The 14,220-nt window shown below is 40.1% G+C and overlaps 1 protein-coding gene across 1 annotated transcript; it reads right to left on the reverse strand.

Moving 5' to 3' along the window:
* Positions 1-2,358: 2,358 nt before the first annotated feature.
* Positions 2,359-13,787, reverse strand: LOC139530769 (adhesion G protein-coupled receptor G3-like). Its single transcript, XM_071327450.1, has 17 exons — positions 13,698-13,787; positions 12,879-12,976; positions 12,187-12,273; positions 11,528-11,608; positions 11,238-11,408; positions 8,405-8,479; positions 8,100-8,256; positions 6,543-6,699; positions 6,259-6,390; positions 5,998-6,108; positions 5,859-5,898; positions 5,632-5,732; positions 5,386-5,507; positions 4,990-5,255; positions 4,484-4,574; positions 4,088-4,371; positions 2,359-3,853 (listed from the first exon to the last, which is right to left on the reverse strand). The coding sequence occupies exons 1-17, from the start codon at positions 13,715-13,717 to the stop codon at positions 3,729-3,731; spliced, it is 2,118 nt and encodes a 705-aa protein (XP_071183551.1). The 5' UTR covers positions 13,718-13,787; the 3' UTR covers positions 2,359-3,728.
* Positions 13,788-14,220: the final 433 nt, after the last annotated feature.

Here is a 14,220-nt window from a genome sequence, read left to right on the forward strand (position 1 = left end):
AAGGCCTCTCTCTTAATTATCTGTCTGAGAGTTCTGGAGATGGATGCCAGTGCTGAAATGCACATTGGGCCTTATCCAAACCTCAGCTGTACATTTGGGCTTCCACGACTTAATAGATTGAGAGCAATTAAAGTGTTTCCTCAATTTTCCTCCGCTAAAGGAAACAAAATAAAGTGGAATTATGGCTAAAATGCACATTCTTCGTTGCTTCTTCATATTTTTAAAAAACATTCAGTCAGCCATGTAAGTAATGGAGATTGTGTCCCAAAGTTTTAACATGATTAATTTATCGTTTCTGCACCTCACAAGCCATATGTTCAGGCACTAGAATGTCTTTTTGATTGTTCTGAAATGTAGCCTCAGCAGAGATTTACACACAATAGGAAAAAATGGAAATCAGCCATTATTGGTCCAAGTCAATATACTAGAGAGTTAATCATTAATTGCCCATTTTTAAGACAGACATTTCGATGAACAGAGATAGAGAGAAAATAGAGAAAATAAATACAAGTAAATCATTATGTTGAGTTTTTTTCTGAGTTCCTCGACATTTTGGAGGAAAATTTGATTTTGTATTTGAAGCCACCATGACTAATGTGCAGCACAATGAAGGGAGCTGCTTCAGAGTGCAGCAGGATGCCTCTCCACAGAGTACTGTATGTTGCAAGGCCAGAGAGGCAGACACATGCAGGGACCAGCTCACCTCATAGTCAGGCTGTGCTGTAGCTGTATATAAGAGGCCTTTCTGAGCAATACCTAATCAAATGTTATGGCAGTAATTACCCTATAGGTTTTGGCTGGCACACCAACTCATTTGGAAGATGAATCAAATCAAATCAAGTTTATTTTATATAGCCCTTCGTACATCAGCTAATATCTCGAAGTGCTGTACAGAAACCCAGCCTAAAACCCCAAACAGCAAGCAATGCAGGTGTAGAAGCACGGTGGCTAGGAAAAACTCCCTAGAAAGGCCAAAACCTAGGAAGAAACCTAGAGAGGAACCAGGCTATGAGGGGTGGCCAGTCCTCTTCTGGCTGTGCCGGGTGGAGATTATAACAGAACATGGCCAAGATGTTCAAATGTTCATAAATGACCAGCACGGTCAAATAATAATCATGAGTAAATGTCAGTTGGCTTTTCATAGCCGATCATTAAGAGTATCTCTACCGCTCCTGCGGTCTCTAGAGAGTTGAAAACAGCAGGTCTGGGACAGGTAGCACGTCCTGTGGAATCAGTTATAAATACATAAACAAGGTTGTCTCTCTGGATGTCGTTCTACAAACTCTTGCTTGTTCTCTTCCACTCAGAGTTCTGCGTTAGTTAAGTGGGACTATGAACCGCTTCCACTGGGACTTAAAAATCATCACTACAAGTGGAATTGCAGAACAGGAATATCCGCAGACTGCTCTCTCCCAACAACTTCCTGAGCTGATTCAGTGCATGCCAGTGATGCCACATCAAATGTCAGTTTGATTCACAATAACAGTTTCACATCTGTACGATAGAACACATTCTTTGTCCCGACCCACACATTCCAGCAACAATGCAATGCAAATGTCAGTTTAGCAGAACCTGGCCACACACAGAACACGGTGCCAACTAATTGTATCAGCGGGCAGACGCCGTTGAAACAATCCTGTATGGTTTCAGCATTGACAAGCCACCCCTTACGAGGCCGGATCTTGTGGTTTCAAGGCAAGAAAAATGTAACAGATGCTTTCAAGGTTGGGGGAGGCAAATAGTGTATATCCCAGGCCAAAACTCTTCTTAAAGTAAGAAATATTGGAGAAGAGAAGCTGGATTGCAATAGAGTAGTCAACCTATACACTACGGCAATTCTTCCTTTTTGCTTTGTACCACTAAACCAAGTTTGTCTGTCTATACTTAATACAAAATCAAAGTTACTGCACACTCTGATCTTACAGGAATGCAGACAAACTGAGGAGAAATTTGACTTGCCTTCAGGCTGTTAATCACTATAGGTAACCATGAGATCATTCCTGGTTAGACTGCTAAGACCCCCACTCAGTGGATACTACTCTCTCTAGGCACTGGGTAATTTTCTCCAGGCACGCAAAAGCGCTAGCGCAGCCCCCAGCGGTACTTTCTCTCTGCAGTTACAGAAAGGCCTTTTCCTCCTCTGTGAAACAGCATGTTCCTCCTTTTGGTGGGTGGTGACCACTTGTCAACCACATCACTTATAGAAGGGTCATGTTTTTCTTGATGTCCGTACTGTTGTTTATTAAAACAAGTGATTGAACCATGCCTTGGTTTTGGATGTCTCTCCTTTAGCTTAGTCAGAGTGAATCACTGCCTTTCCTCAATGTTTTACACAGACAGAGAAGACACACACACACATTCACCACTGCTGTTACTATTTATTATTACTATTTGTTTAGGTTTCTATACCAAGTGACTTTACTTTACTCGCTTTACAACTTGTATAAAACAGTCTAGATCGATACAGAGAGAGAGCGAGAGAGACAGAGAGAGACGTAACTGATCAGCGCTCACATTATAGTAAGATATAAAGTTGGACAAGACTGACCCCTTGTGTCAAACTGATTTACTGATTTGCTATACAGTAATTAAGATTTCATTACCTTGAAGGGACATTTTTCAAAACGTCAACTTCATATTTATCATCTCCAGCACTACCCCAACATCAACATACTGTATGTGAAAATGGCGCAAAATGTGCATCATGTGATTTTAACCAATTATGAGTAGGCACTGCCTACTAATTGTCTACTAATTGGTTGATGAGGTTTATCGGAAACACTTATCTTTTTAGTAGAAAACATAGAATGTGCTATTTTCACGTATGTTGATGTTGGGCTGGTGCTGGAGAGGATACATTTAAAGTTGAAAAATGTATTTAATTTACCTTTAATCTAAATGATTTTGTTAACCTTCTATACAGTAGCAACAACATTGATATTGATATAATTTTCAATATGTATATTTTATTTAAGAGATTATACACTACCGGTTAAAAGTTTTGGAACACCTACTCATTCAAGGCACACTTAACTAGCATGGCTACTACAGCATTCTGCAGCGATAGGCCATCCCATCTGGTTTGCGCTTAGTGGGACTATCATTTGTTTTTCAACAGGACAATAACCCAACACACCTCCAGGCTGTGTAAGGGTTATTTTACCAAGAAGGAGAGTGATGGAGTGCTGCATCAGATGACCTGGCCTCCACAATCCCCCGACCTCAACCAAATTGAGATGGTTTGGGATGAGTCGGACCGCAGAGTGAAGGAAAAGCAGCCAACAAGTGCTCAGCATATGTGGGAACTCCTTCAAGACTGTTGGAAAAGCATTCCAGGTGAAGCTGGCTGTGAGAATGCCAAGAGTGTGCAAAGCTGTCCTCAAGACAAAGAGTGGCTACTTTGACGAATCTCAAATATAAAATATATTTTGATTTGTTTAACACTTTTTTGGTTACTACATGATTCCATATGTGTTATTTCATAGTTTTGATGTCTTCACTATTATTCTACAATGTAGAAAATAGTACAAATAAAGAAAAACCCTTGAATGAGTGGGTGTTCTAAAACTTTTGACCGGTAGTGTATATAAATTACAGAAATTTCACAAAGATAAGCATACTTTTTTATTTATTAAATAGGGTATTAAACATCTTAAAAACATTTTGTGCTTAGTGTATTGCAATTATAAACCTAGTGTAGTAAGATACACCATCGGCCCCAATCTTAGCTACTTCTTGTGAACGGGAGTGACGTCATAAATGTTTGAAAAAGTAGAGCTGGTCTGGTTGGTGAATACAGAGTCATCACCAACAATTTTGTTGGTGTTGTAGTAGTAGAGGAACAGGAAGAAGCCTAGAGGAAGATGGAAGCTCAGTCACTATCAGTCCTGGAATAGCTTTAGACATAAACTATGATACACATCTATGGTCAGGAGTTCCCCATGGCCACATGACCTGACCTGGAAAATCTCTAGATCTGGAAGTTTAACCTGGTCAGGTCACATGGTTAGGCAAAAGGTCCTGGCCCTATGATAATGTACATGGACATCCACACACTAAACACAGGTCATTTTTGAGTGATGCCTACCCTGGAAGGAGTTGAGGATGCTGAAGATGTAGTAGGATGGGATAACCATGGGTCCGTAGCTGAAGAAGGCAAAGCCCCAGGTGAGGCCCAGCAGGAATAGGAGCCCCAGGATGGTCAGGGTGTTCTTGGACGCTGGGTCGTTCTGGCCCTTGCCTACATTGGTCTTCCTCAGGAACAAGATCTGTCTCACTACAATGATGAAGATGGTCAAAGTCCAGACAAACACCCAGGCGTAGTAGCCGATGTTGACTCCATAATGGATGTTGATGTCAATGATCCAGCACCTGAAATGTACAAGGGAAATGTATTTAACTAGTCAAGTCAGGTAAATGGTTTGTGATTGTCATCTCATTAGGGCAAAGAACAGACAATTCCAAAAGTCACATTTCCACTTACATTTTCACTGATTTTCCATCATCTGTTTTTATGGACATTAATGTATATTTTTGCAGTCCCAGAAGGACGATGACCACTAGAGCTGGAAGGACTGGAGAAAATGAGAAACACACTGGGTTGATGCCATATGCCTGTTGCAACTGGTATGATTTTGTGCAATCAGAGGAGATAATACCATAGGCACATTTTATTTTAATTTGAATAGTTTCTCACAGTAGGAAAATAACCCTGCAGCAACAGGAAATGTGAAATATGTGGATTATAATTAATGGACAGTACTGTAGGGGTTGATACATTTTTCGTTAGGGAAAATCAAGTCTGTCATTTTTAAGTGGAAATGACAAACTTTAAAAGCTTTTTTAAACCTTGAATACACTGCAAGTTTGCATTTCCTGCTTTGCAGGACAGTTCTCTGTGACAACAGTGATTAAATTAAGATTGTTGTGTCAATCAGTAATGTACATTGAGCAGCATTCTAATACACCCTAATATGACTCTGTTCTCACCCCATCCCACAACGTAAACTTTCAGCATATAGTGTTTGATGTTAGCGTTGAGTTTCTTCAGCTGCAGGAACAAGTGGACCGCCTCAATGAGGAACCAGGTGAAAGTGGACAACATGGAGTAGTGCATGACTGCTGCTATGATGACACATGCAACATAGCTCCCCATAGCTGCAATGGTCTCGTTGGTCAGAAAGGTCAGGTTCAGGAACAACATAGCCAAGAAGAGGTTGACAAGGATCTTGGTTGCTTGGCTAGATTTGGTTTTGCTGTGAAATCAGAAGTGAAAAAGGTTTGTTGTTTCAGCGTCAGTATTCCTCGTCATGGCCAGCCTGCTATAGAGGTCTACTGGTCATCATACTCACACTGTACGGTGTTGTGTTGAATAATGAAAAATACCTTATCACAAACTGCATGAAGAGAGCCGTTCCCAAGAAGAACATAGACAGTCCACAGCCGATGTAGCTAATGTAGGTTAGAGATGCCACATCTGAGGCACTGATGTTCTTTGGTGGAGGGGACTGTGTATGATCACAATAGGAAGAGCAAGTGAGCAAGTGAGCAAGTGGATAAGCTTATGGATGTGATTAAAAGTGACACAGAAACATGACTTCAAAACAGGAGATGATGGAGAGGATGTCTCACCATTAGTATAGCAAAAAAGGATAAATGAGTGCATTGGCACGTTATGCTGTTGTTGCTCTCCAAGGTTTGACAACCATCTGTGGTCCAATTGGGTAGTTTTCCTAAAAGAGAAAAAGATCCCACAATCCTCTCTGTTGGAAGTTGTTGAATATTTGGCTTTTAAATTATTAAAGTTGTATAAATTAAAAGAAAAGGGTTTGAAAACGTACAGAAAGAAAGAGAAATACCTTTCCCATCCCAGGAATTACAAAAGACATTGAATCCCACCTGTGTAAAACATATAATTTATGCATCTCCATATTTATTTTGTGCATAGCCTTACTAATCAAAATATGTTCCTGCAACATGATACAACTTCTCTCTTACCTTATCAACATTTCTGTACTCAATATCAATGGTGTCTGTGAGATTAGCTATGTGGACTCCAATTTCGATTCCGACTACCTCACCATTTAGAACAATGCTCTTCTTTTCATCCTAGAAAGAGCGAGGAGATGACATGTTGGAAGGATGAAGTGTAACGTAACCTGTGACATGTAACCTGTAACCTCTTATGCTTAACAATACAGTATATCAAATTACTGCTTTTAAAAAGTAACTTTTAGTCCAAGTCATTTTTAGGTTTACCTGGGACATGCTGGGAAAGACAAGAACCCCGACAAAAGTTCCACTCTTATTGAGTGCCATGTCATAAGCTTCTTTGGACACACGCACAGATCGATTGAAATATTTCTTCATAGCATTCTTGTCTTCAACAATCTACAAAGGAGAATAATTATCATTTCAATCTTCATCAATCTGTGTACAGTTCTCTGTATTTAGTTTAAGAATAAAACAGTTACTTTCATAATAAGTTAACGGACTATTAGTAATCATTGTTTTACCTCTAGTGATCACGTTACTGTACTTACACTCATATTCTTGTCAGGGGAAAAACCAAAGTTGATATCCTTGGGGTCTTCTTTATGAAGTCTACTAAGGAATCCTTTAACCTTTCCCATTGAAATGGCTGCAGTGCTGGCGTTTCCCATCAGCTTAGTCAACGAGGAGAGATTTTTCATAGCCTCACTGTCATAGTGAGAGAACGTTGAAATATAGATGAGATCTGAGTTTGCCATGCTCTAGACTTTGCTGCGATGAACATAAAACCCTAAACATAAAATCCCTTAAAACCAATGTGATTATTATCACCACCATTACACCAGCTCCACTAGAAGATGTTTGTTGCCACATAAACTATTAGTATTACTGTATTAATACACTACATGACCAAATGTATATGGACACCTGGTCGTCAAACATCTCATTCCAAAATCATGGGCATTAATATGGAGTTGGTCCCCCCTTTGCTGCTATAACAGCATCCACTCGTCTGGGAAGGCTTTCCAATAGTTGTTGGAACATTGCTGCGGGGACTTGCTTCCATTCCGTCACAAAAGCATTAGTGAGGTCGGGCATTGATGTTGGGCAATTAGGCCTGGCTCGCAGTTGGCGTTCCAATTCATCCCAAAGGTGTTTTATGGGGTTAAGATCACGGCTCTGGGCAGGCCCATCAAGTTTTTCCACACCGATCTCGACAAACCATTTCTGTGTGGACCTTGCCTTGTGCACAGGGGAATTGTCATGTTGAAACAGGAAGGGGCCTTCCCCAAACTGTTGCCACAAAGTTGGAAGCACAGAATCGTCTTGAATGTCATTGTGTGTTGTAGCGTTAAGATTTCCCTTCACTGGAACTAAGGGGCCTAGACCGAACCATGAAATACAGCCCCAGACCATTATTCCTCCTCCACCAAACTCTACTGTTCTCCTGGCATCAAACCCAGATTCGTCCGTCTAACTGCCAGATGGTGACGAGTGATTCATCACTCCAGAAAACGTGTTTCTACTGCTCCCGAGTCCATTGGCGGCAACCTTTACACCACTCCAGCCAAGGCTTGGCATTGAGCTTGGTGATCTTAGGCTTGTGTGCGGCTGCTCAGCCATGGAAACCCATTTCATGAAATTCCCGGCGAACAGTTCTTGTGCTTCCAGAGGCAGTTTGGAACTCAGTAGTAAGAGTTGCAACTGAGGACAGATTAATTTTGTGCGCTATGCGCTTCAGCACTCTACAGTCTGTGAGCTTGTGTGGCATACCACTTTGTGGCTGAGCCGTTGTTGCTTCTGGACGTTTCCACTTCACAATAACAGCACTTATAGGCAGCTCTAGAAGGGCAGAAATTTGACAAACTGACTTTTTGGAAAGCTGGTATCCTATGACAGTGCCACGTTGAAAGTAACTGAGCTCTTCAGTAAGGCCATTCTACTGCCAATGTTTGTCTATGAAGATCGCATGGCTGTGTGCTTGATTTTATACACCTGTCAGCAGCAAGTGTGGCTGAAATAGCCAAATCCACTAATTTCAAAGGTTGTCCACATACTTTTGTATATATTTTGTATACTGTATGTGCTTCTTAAATCTAAAAACTTACGATGCCAAATCAGCACTTATGACCCCACTTGAGCTTTCCAGTTGGCCGCTGGGTAAACATATGTTTATATCCGGCTTCTTAACAGGGTTGTCACATGTTAGACAACTAATTGGTCCCGCCTCAGTGATCTTAAGAATGAATTTATCTTGGGTCTTATCTGCAAATCAATCAAAACAAAAACGATGCATCTTGCTCAGACCACATTTGAATGTCTAGTATGAACTTCTTCATTAGAACCACAGTACAGTAAATAATTATTCATTTTAACAGTATGACAGTATATAAATGTTTGGCATGTACTGTACTTCTGCAAGCATCTGCATCATAGGTTGAATTCTTTCCACAGAAGGTTTCTGGCTTCACCGGAGTAGTCTGATCACCTTTTAGATAATTATAAAAGCACATGGTTAAATCATACTGATATCAAAATAGTAACTGTTACAAATAAAACTATGCAGTTAGATCTCTCCTGCTGTTTATGATATCAAATCAAATCAGATTTTATTGACACATGTGCCGAATACAACAGGTGTAGAACTTACAGTGAAATGCTTACTTACGAGCCCTTAACCACAAATAAGTGTTAAGTAAAAAAAAAATAGATAAGGATAAAAAAAAAAAATGTAAGTAACAAATAATTAAATAATTAAAGAGCAGCAGTAAAATACCAATAGAGAGGCCATTATGTATATAGGGGGTACCGGTACAGAGTCAATGTTCGGGGGCACTGGTTAGTCGAGGTAATTGAGGTAATATGTACATGTAGGTAGAGTAGAGTTAAAGTAACTATGCATAGATTATCAACAGAGAATAGCAGCACCTTAAAATAATGTGGGGGGGCAATGCAAATAGTCTGGGTAGCCATTTGATTAGCTATTCAGGAGTCTTGTGGCTTGGGGGTAGAAGCTGTTAAGAAGTCTTTTGGACCTAGACTTGGCGCTCTGGTACCGCTTTCTGTGCGGTAGCAGAAAGATCAGTATATGACTAGGGTGGCTGGAGTCTTTATTTTTAGGGCCTTCCTCTGACACTGCCTGGTATAGAGGTCCTGAATGGCAGGAAGCTTGGCCCCAATGATGCACTGGGCCGTACGCACTACCCTCTGTAGTGCCTTGCGGTTGGAGGCCGAGCAGTTGCGATACCAGGCAGTGATGCAACCAGTCAGGATACTCTCGATGGTGCAGCTGTAGAACTTTTTGAGGATCTGAGGACCCATGCCAAATCTTTTCAGTCTCCTGAGAGGGAATAGGCTTTGTCGTGCCCTCTTCACGACTGTCTTGGTGTGTTTGGACCATGATAGTTTGTTGGTGATGTGGACATCAAGGAACTTGAAGCTCTCAACCTGCTCCACTACAGCACCGTCGATGAGAATGGGGGTGCGTGCTCGGTCCTCCTTTTCCTATAGTCCACAATCATCTCCTTTGTCTTGATCATGTTGAGGGAGAGGTTGTTGTCCTGGCACCACACAGCCAGGTCTCTGACGTCCTCCCTATAGGCTGTCTCATTGTTGTCGGTGATCAGGCCTACCACTGTTGTGTCATTTGCAAACTTAATGATGGTGTTGAAGTTGTGCCTGGCCATGCAGTCATGAGTGAACAGGGAGTCCAGGAGGGGAATGAGCACGCACCCCAGAGGGGCCCCCGTGTTGAGGACCAGCGTGGCGGATGTGTTTTTACCTACCCTCACCACCTGGGGGCGGCAAGTCAAGAAGTCCAGGATCCAGTTGCAGAGGGAGGTGTTTAGTCCCAGGGTCCTTAGCTTAGTGATGAGCTTTGAGGGCACTATGGTGTTGAACGCTGAGCTGTAGTCAATGAATAGCATTCTCACATAGGTGTTCCTTTTGTCCAGGTGGGAAAGGGCAGTGTGGAGTGCATTAGAGATTGCATCATCTGTGGACCTGCTGGGGCGGTATGCAAATTGGAGTGGGTCTAGGGTTTCTGGGATAATGGTGTTGATGTGAGCCATGACCAGCCTTTCAAAGCACTTTGTGGCTTCAGATGTGAGTGATATGGGTCGGTAGTCATTTAGGCAGGTTACCTTAGTGTTCTTGGGCACAGGGACTATGGTGGTCTGCTTGAAACATGTTGGTATTACAGACTCGTGAGGGACAGTTTGAAAATGTCAGTGAAGACACTTGCATGTTGGTTAGCACAAGCTCGGAGTACACGTCCTGGTAATCCGTCTGGCCCTGCGGCCTTGTGAATGTTGACCTGTTTAAAAGGTCTTACTCACATCGGCTACGGAGAGAGTGATCACACAGTCGTCCAAAACAGCTGATGCTCTCATGTATGTTTCAGTGTTACTTGCCTCGAAGCGAGCATAGAAGTTATTTAGCTCGTCTGGTAGGCTCGTGTTACTGGGCAGCTCACGGCTGTGCTTCCCTTTGTAGTCTGTAATAGTTTGCAAGCCCTGCCACATATCCTGACGAGCATCAGAGCCAGTGTAGTACGATATGTATGATATGATATGGGCTCCTAAGAATGGCAGTACATGCATGTGTCTGAAAATGTACTAGCATAATTATTTTACATCCATTTATACAGGCAGGCTTTACAGTTGGGTGCGGCAGGTAGCCTAGTGGTTAGAGCGTTGGACTAGTGACCGAAAGGTTGCAAGATCAAAATCCCTGAGCTGACAAGGTAAAAATCTATCGTTCTGCCCCTGAACAAGGCAGTTAACCCACTGTTCCTAGGCTGTCATTGTAAATAAGAATTTGTTCTTCACTGACTTGCCTAATTAAATAAAAAACAGTCAGATGTATAGAACACAGAATATATACTCTATACGCTGTAATGTTTTGCCTAATTGCTAATGTTATGGATTTCGTGTAAGTGTTTGTAGATGTATTATTTTGATGGGAATTAAATGGAAATGTACAACCCGTTGAAAGGTCAGGACTAATAGTTTAACAGTAGTTGTAGGCTGCCTGGAGGATTGCAATACAGAACTTGTATGTTTGATCTAGCATCTACCAGCAGAGGGCACTATTTAACAGTTATTGAATGCAAAACATGAAACTGCCTTCCAAAAGTCAAGTACGCTGTAGCCTACACCTCGACGGCTGCAGTAGCTTGGCTATGTTATCCAAACATGTCTGATAAAAGTATATGTTATGAAGAAAAACTATTATGTCTACTTTACCTGCAGTATTTTGATAGAACTGTGATGGAATACATGTTATGTTCTTTCTCAGTGGAAACCACAAGTTGAGCTCTTGGTTGTTGACAGCAACTTTACTCAGAGTTATGAAGTATGAATTGTTATCTTTCCTCACTTCAAATGTACAGTTGGTGAATCCTGGATGACATTTTTCTAAAGATACATACAGCATTACAACAAAGTATTCATAAAATGAATTTGAATGTTTTGAATAACCATAACTGGACTCTGTAATATAGATCTACAAAAGGTTTTACATAAAGTGAGACTACCTGATGTTGTTGTGTTCTTTCCAGTGGATATGATGCAGAGCCTCTGGAATTCCTTCTGTAAGGTACAATTCCCCATCCAATCTGGAAATAAGGCAATGTACACTGAGTATACAAACATTAAGGACACCTGCTCTTTCCATGACATAGACTGACCAGGTGAAAGCTATGATCCCTTATTGATGTCACTAGTTACATTTTTAAGCCTTGAGACAATTGAGACATGATTGTGTATGTGTGCCATTCAGAAGGTGAATGGGCAAAACTAAATATTGAAGTGCCTTTGAATGGGTTATGGTAGTAGGTGCCAGGCACACCGGTTTGTGTCAAGAACTGCAACACTGCTGGGTTTTTCATGCTCAACATTGTGTATCAAGAAAGGCCCACCACCCAAAGGACATCCAGTCAACTTGACACAACTGTGGGAAGCATTCGAGTCAATATGGGCCAGCATCCCTGTGGAATGCTTTCGACACCTTGTAGAGTTCATGCCCAAACAAACTGAGGCTGTTCTGAGGGCAAAAGGGGGTGCAACTCAACATTAGGAAGGTGTTCATAATGTTTGGTATACTCAGTGTATATCTTAAGCTGTGGCACAGACATGAGCTTATATTTTGACAATGTTTCACCTCTCTGTTAACTAGTTAGTTATCATACTGTACCTGAAAAGTCATTCTGAGAGAGACTATCTTTCCCATTCCGAATGACTCCTGAATATGTGTCATCGTTCACTATCAGTACTGTACAACCTGGAAATACAATGCAGGTTAATGTACACATTTAAGGACAAGATCTATTGAAATTTGTTGTAAAAAATATATATATATACACTACTGTTCAAAAGTTTTAGAACACCTGCTCATCAAAAGGGTTTTTCTTTATTTGACTATTTTCTACAATGTAGAATAATAGTGAAGACATCAAAATTATGAAGCTGGTTGAGAGAATGACAAAAGTTTGCAAAGCTGCCATCAAGGCAAAAGGTGGGTATTTGAATAATCTCAAATATATTTTGATTTGTTTAACACTTTTTTGGTTACTACGTGACTCCATATGTGTTATTTAATATTTTTGATGTCTTCACTATTATTCTACAATGTAGAAAATAGTCAAAATATAGAAAAACCCTTGAATGAGTAGGTGTTCAAAAACTTTTGACCCATACCATGTACATATGAATCCCTTTTTGAAATGCACCAGTAATACATTAGAGTTAAGCCCCTTGAAATTAAATATTCACTTTTTAAGAAAAAATATAATTTGCAATGCATTTCTGACTGACGAACATGAAAAATATAGCATTCAATCAAATGATTTTGGTGTTGTTTACGTTACAAGGGAAAATTTAACTTACGACGTTCACTTGCATTGAACTGGCAGCCAATGCCACAGAGCAGAATGGCTGTGGTCAAACAAAATCCCCAAAGTTTCCCTTCCATTGATAGCCTTAATCTGTCAAGCCAAGAAAACATGTATCATTACAGGCTCATTACAACAGTCTAATATACATCTGAAGAGCTTAATTCCAAAATGCTATATTTCAATTTTCAGAAATGTTGGTAAATTAGCCTTTATTTATTGAAGAAATCTAATCTAATTAGGTTAAAATATATCACTTGATGGTTTCATTTCAGAGACAAATAATCATGTTTTTTTGCTAAATGCTATATATCCACTTCACACTCTAAAATATAACAAATAACTACATTTTTACTACAGCTCCATTTAAAGAAATGTACAAATGATACATTGGTGGCATCAATATTGAAAAAAATGTAGTAATATTGGACATTTTAGTCATTTAGCAAATGCTTTTCTCAACCGTAGCGACTTACTGTAAGTGCATTAATTTTAGGGGGGGGGGGGGGGGGGGGGTGCATGCAACTCAATATTAGGAAGGCGTTCTTAATGTTTTGTAGAGTTTTGCAAAATAAACACATTTTCATACACATCGAAGATCGATGAATATAAAATCTGAGAACAGTAATATTTTACACACATGAAGGTACCCATAAGCCAACATTTCTGGATATAGTGGATATAGCGTTTTGGAAATAAACCCTTCAACTATCAAACTATCGTCTTTTATATTGTTTTCTAGAAGAAAAAGTATAATTGTTATTATCAGCAAAATGGTGAAACAGAAATTATAAGACCAATCAAGGATTCTTACCCGTCTGATGAGAGAGTCATGGCTGAATGTTTTGTTAGCGCTCTGAAATCCTGTTACAGTTAACTATGAGCACTAGGTGATATACTGTTGACATTACGTTGATTTACCTTGCAAATGAGACACATTCATGTCCTCTGAGAATCCATTATGTTCCTGTGACATGTGCTGTGGGCACTTACACAGACCGTACATCATTTTGAAATGTTGTTTGACAGGCCTACTCAATGGTGTAAAGTACTTTAAAGTACTACTTAAGTCGCTTTTGGGGGTATCTTTACTTTACCATGTATATTTTTGACAACTTTTACTTTTACTTCACCACATTCATTAAAAAAATGTAAAATATGCATTACATTTTGAATGTAACCCAGTAAAATAGTACTTGAGCAAAAGTCTAAAAGTATTTGGTTTTAAATATACTCAAAATTATTTGAAATGATTTATACTTTTACACTTTTATATACTTTATACTTAAGTATATTTTTGCAATTACATTTACTTTTGATACTTACAGTATATCACA

This window comes from Salvelinus alpinus, chromosome 9 (genome assembly GCF_045679555.1).
Source record: "Salvelinus alpinus chromosome 9, SLU_Salpinus.1, whole genome shotgun sequence".
NCBI lineage: Eukaryota > Metazoa > Chordata > Actinopteri > Salmoniformes > Salmonidae > Salvelinus > Salvelinus alpinus.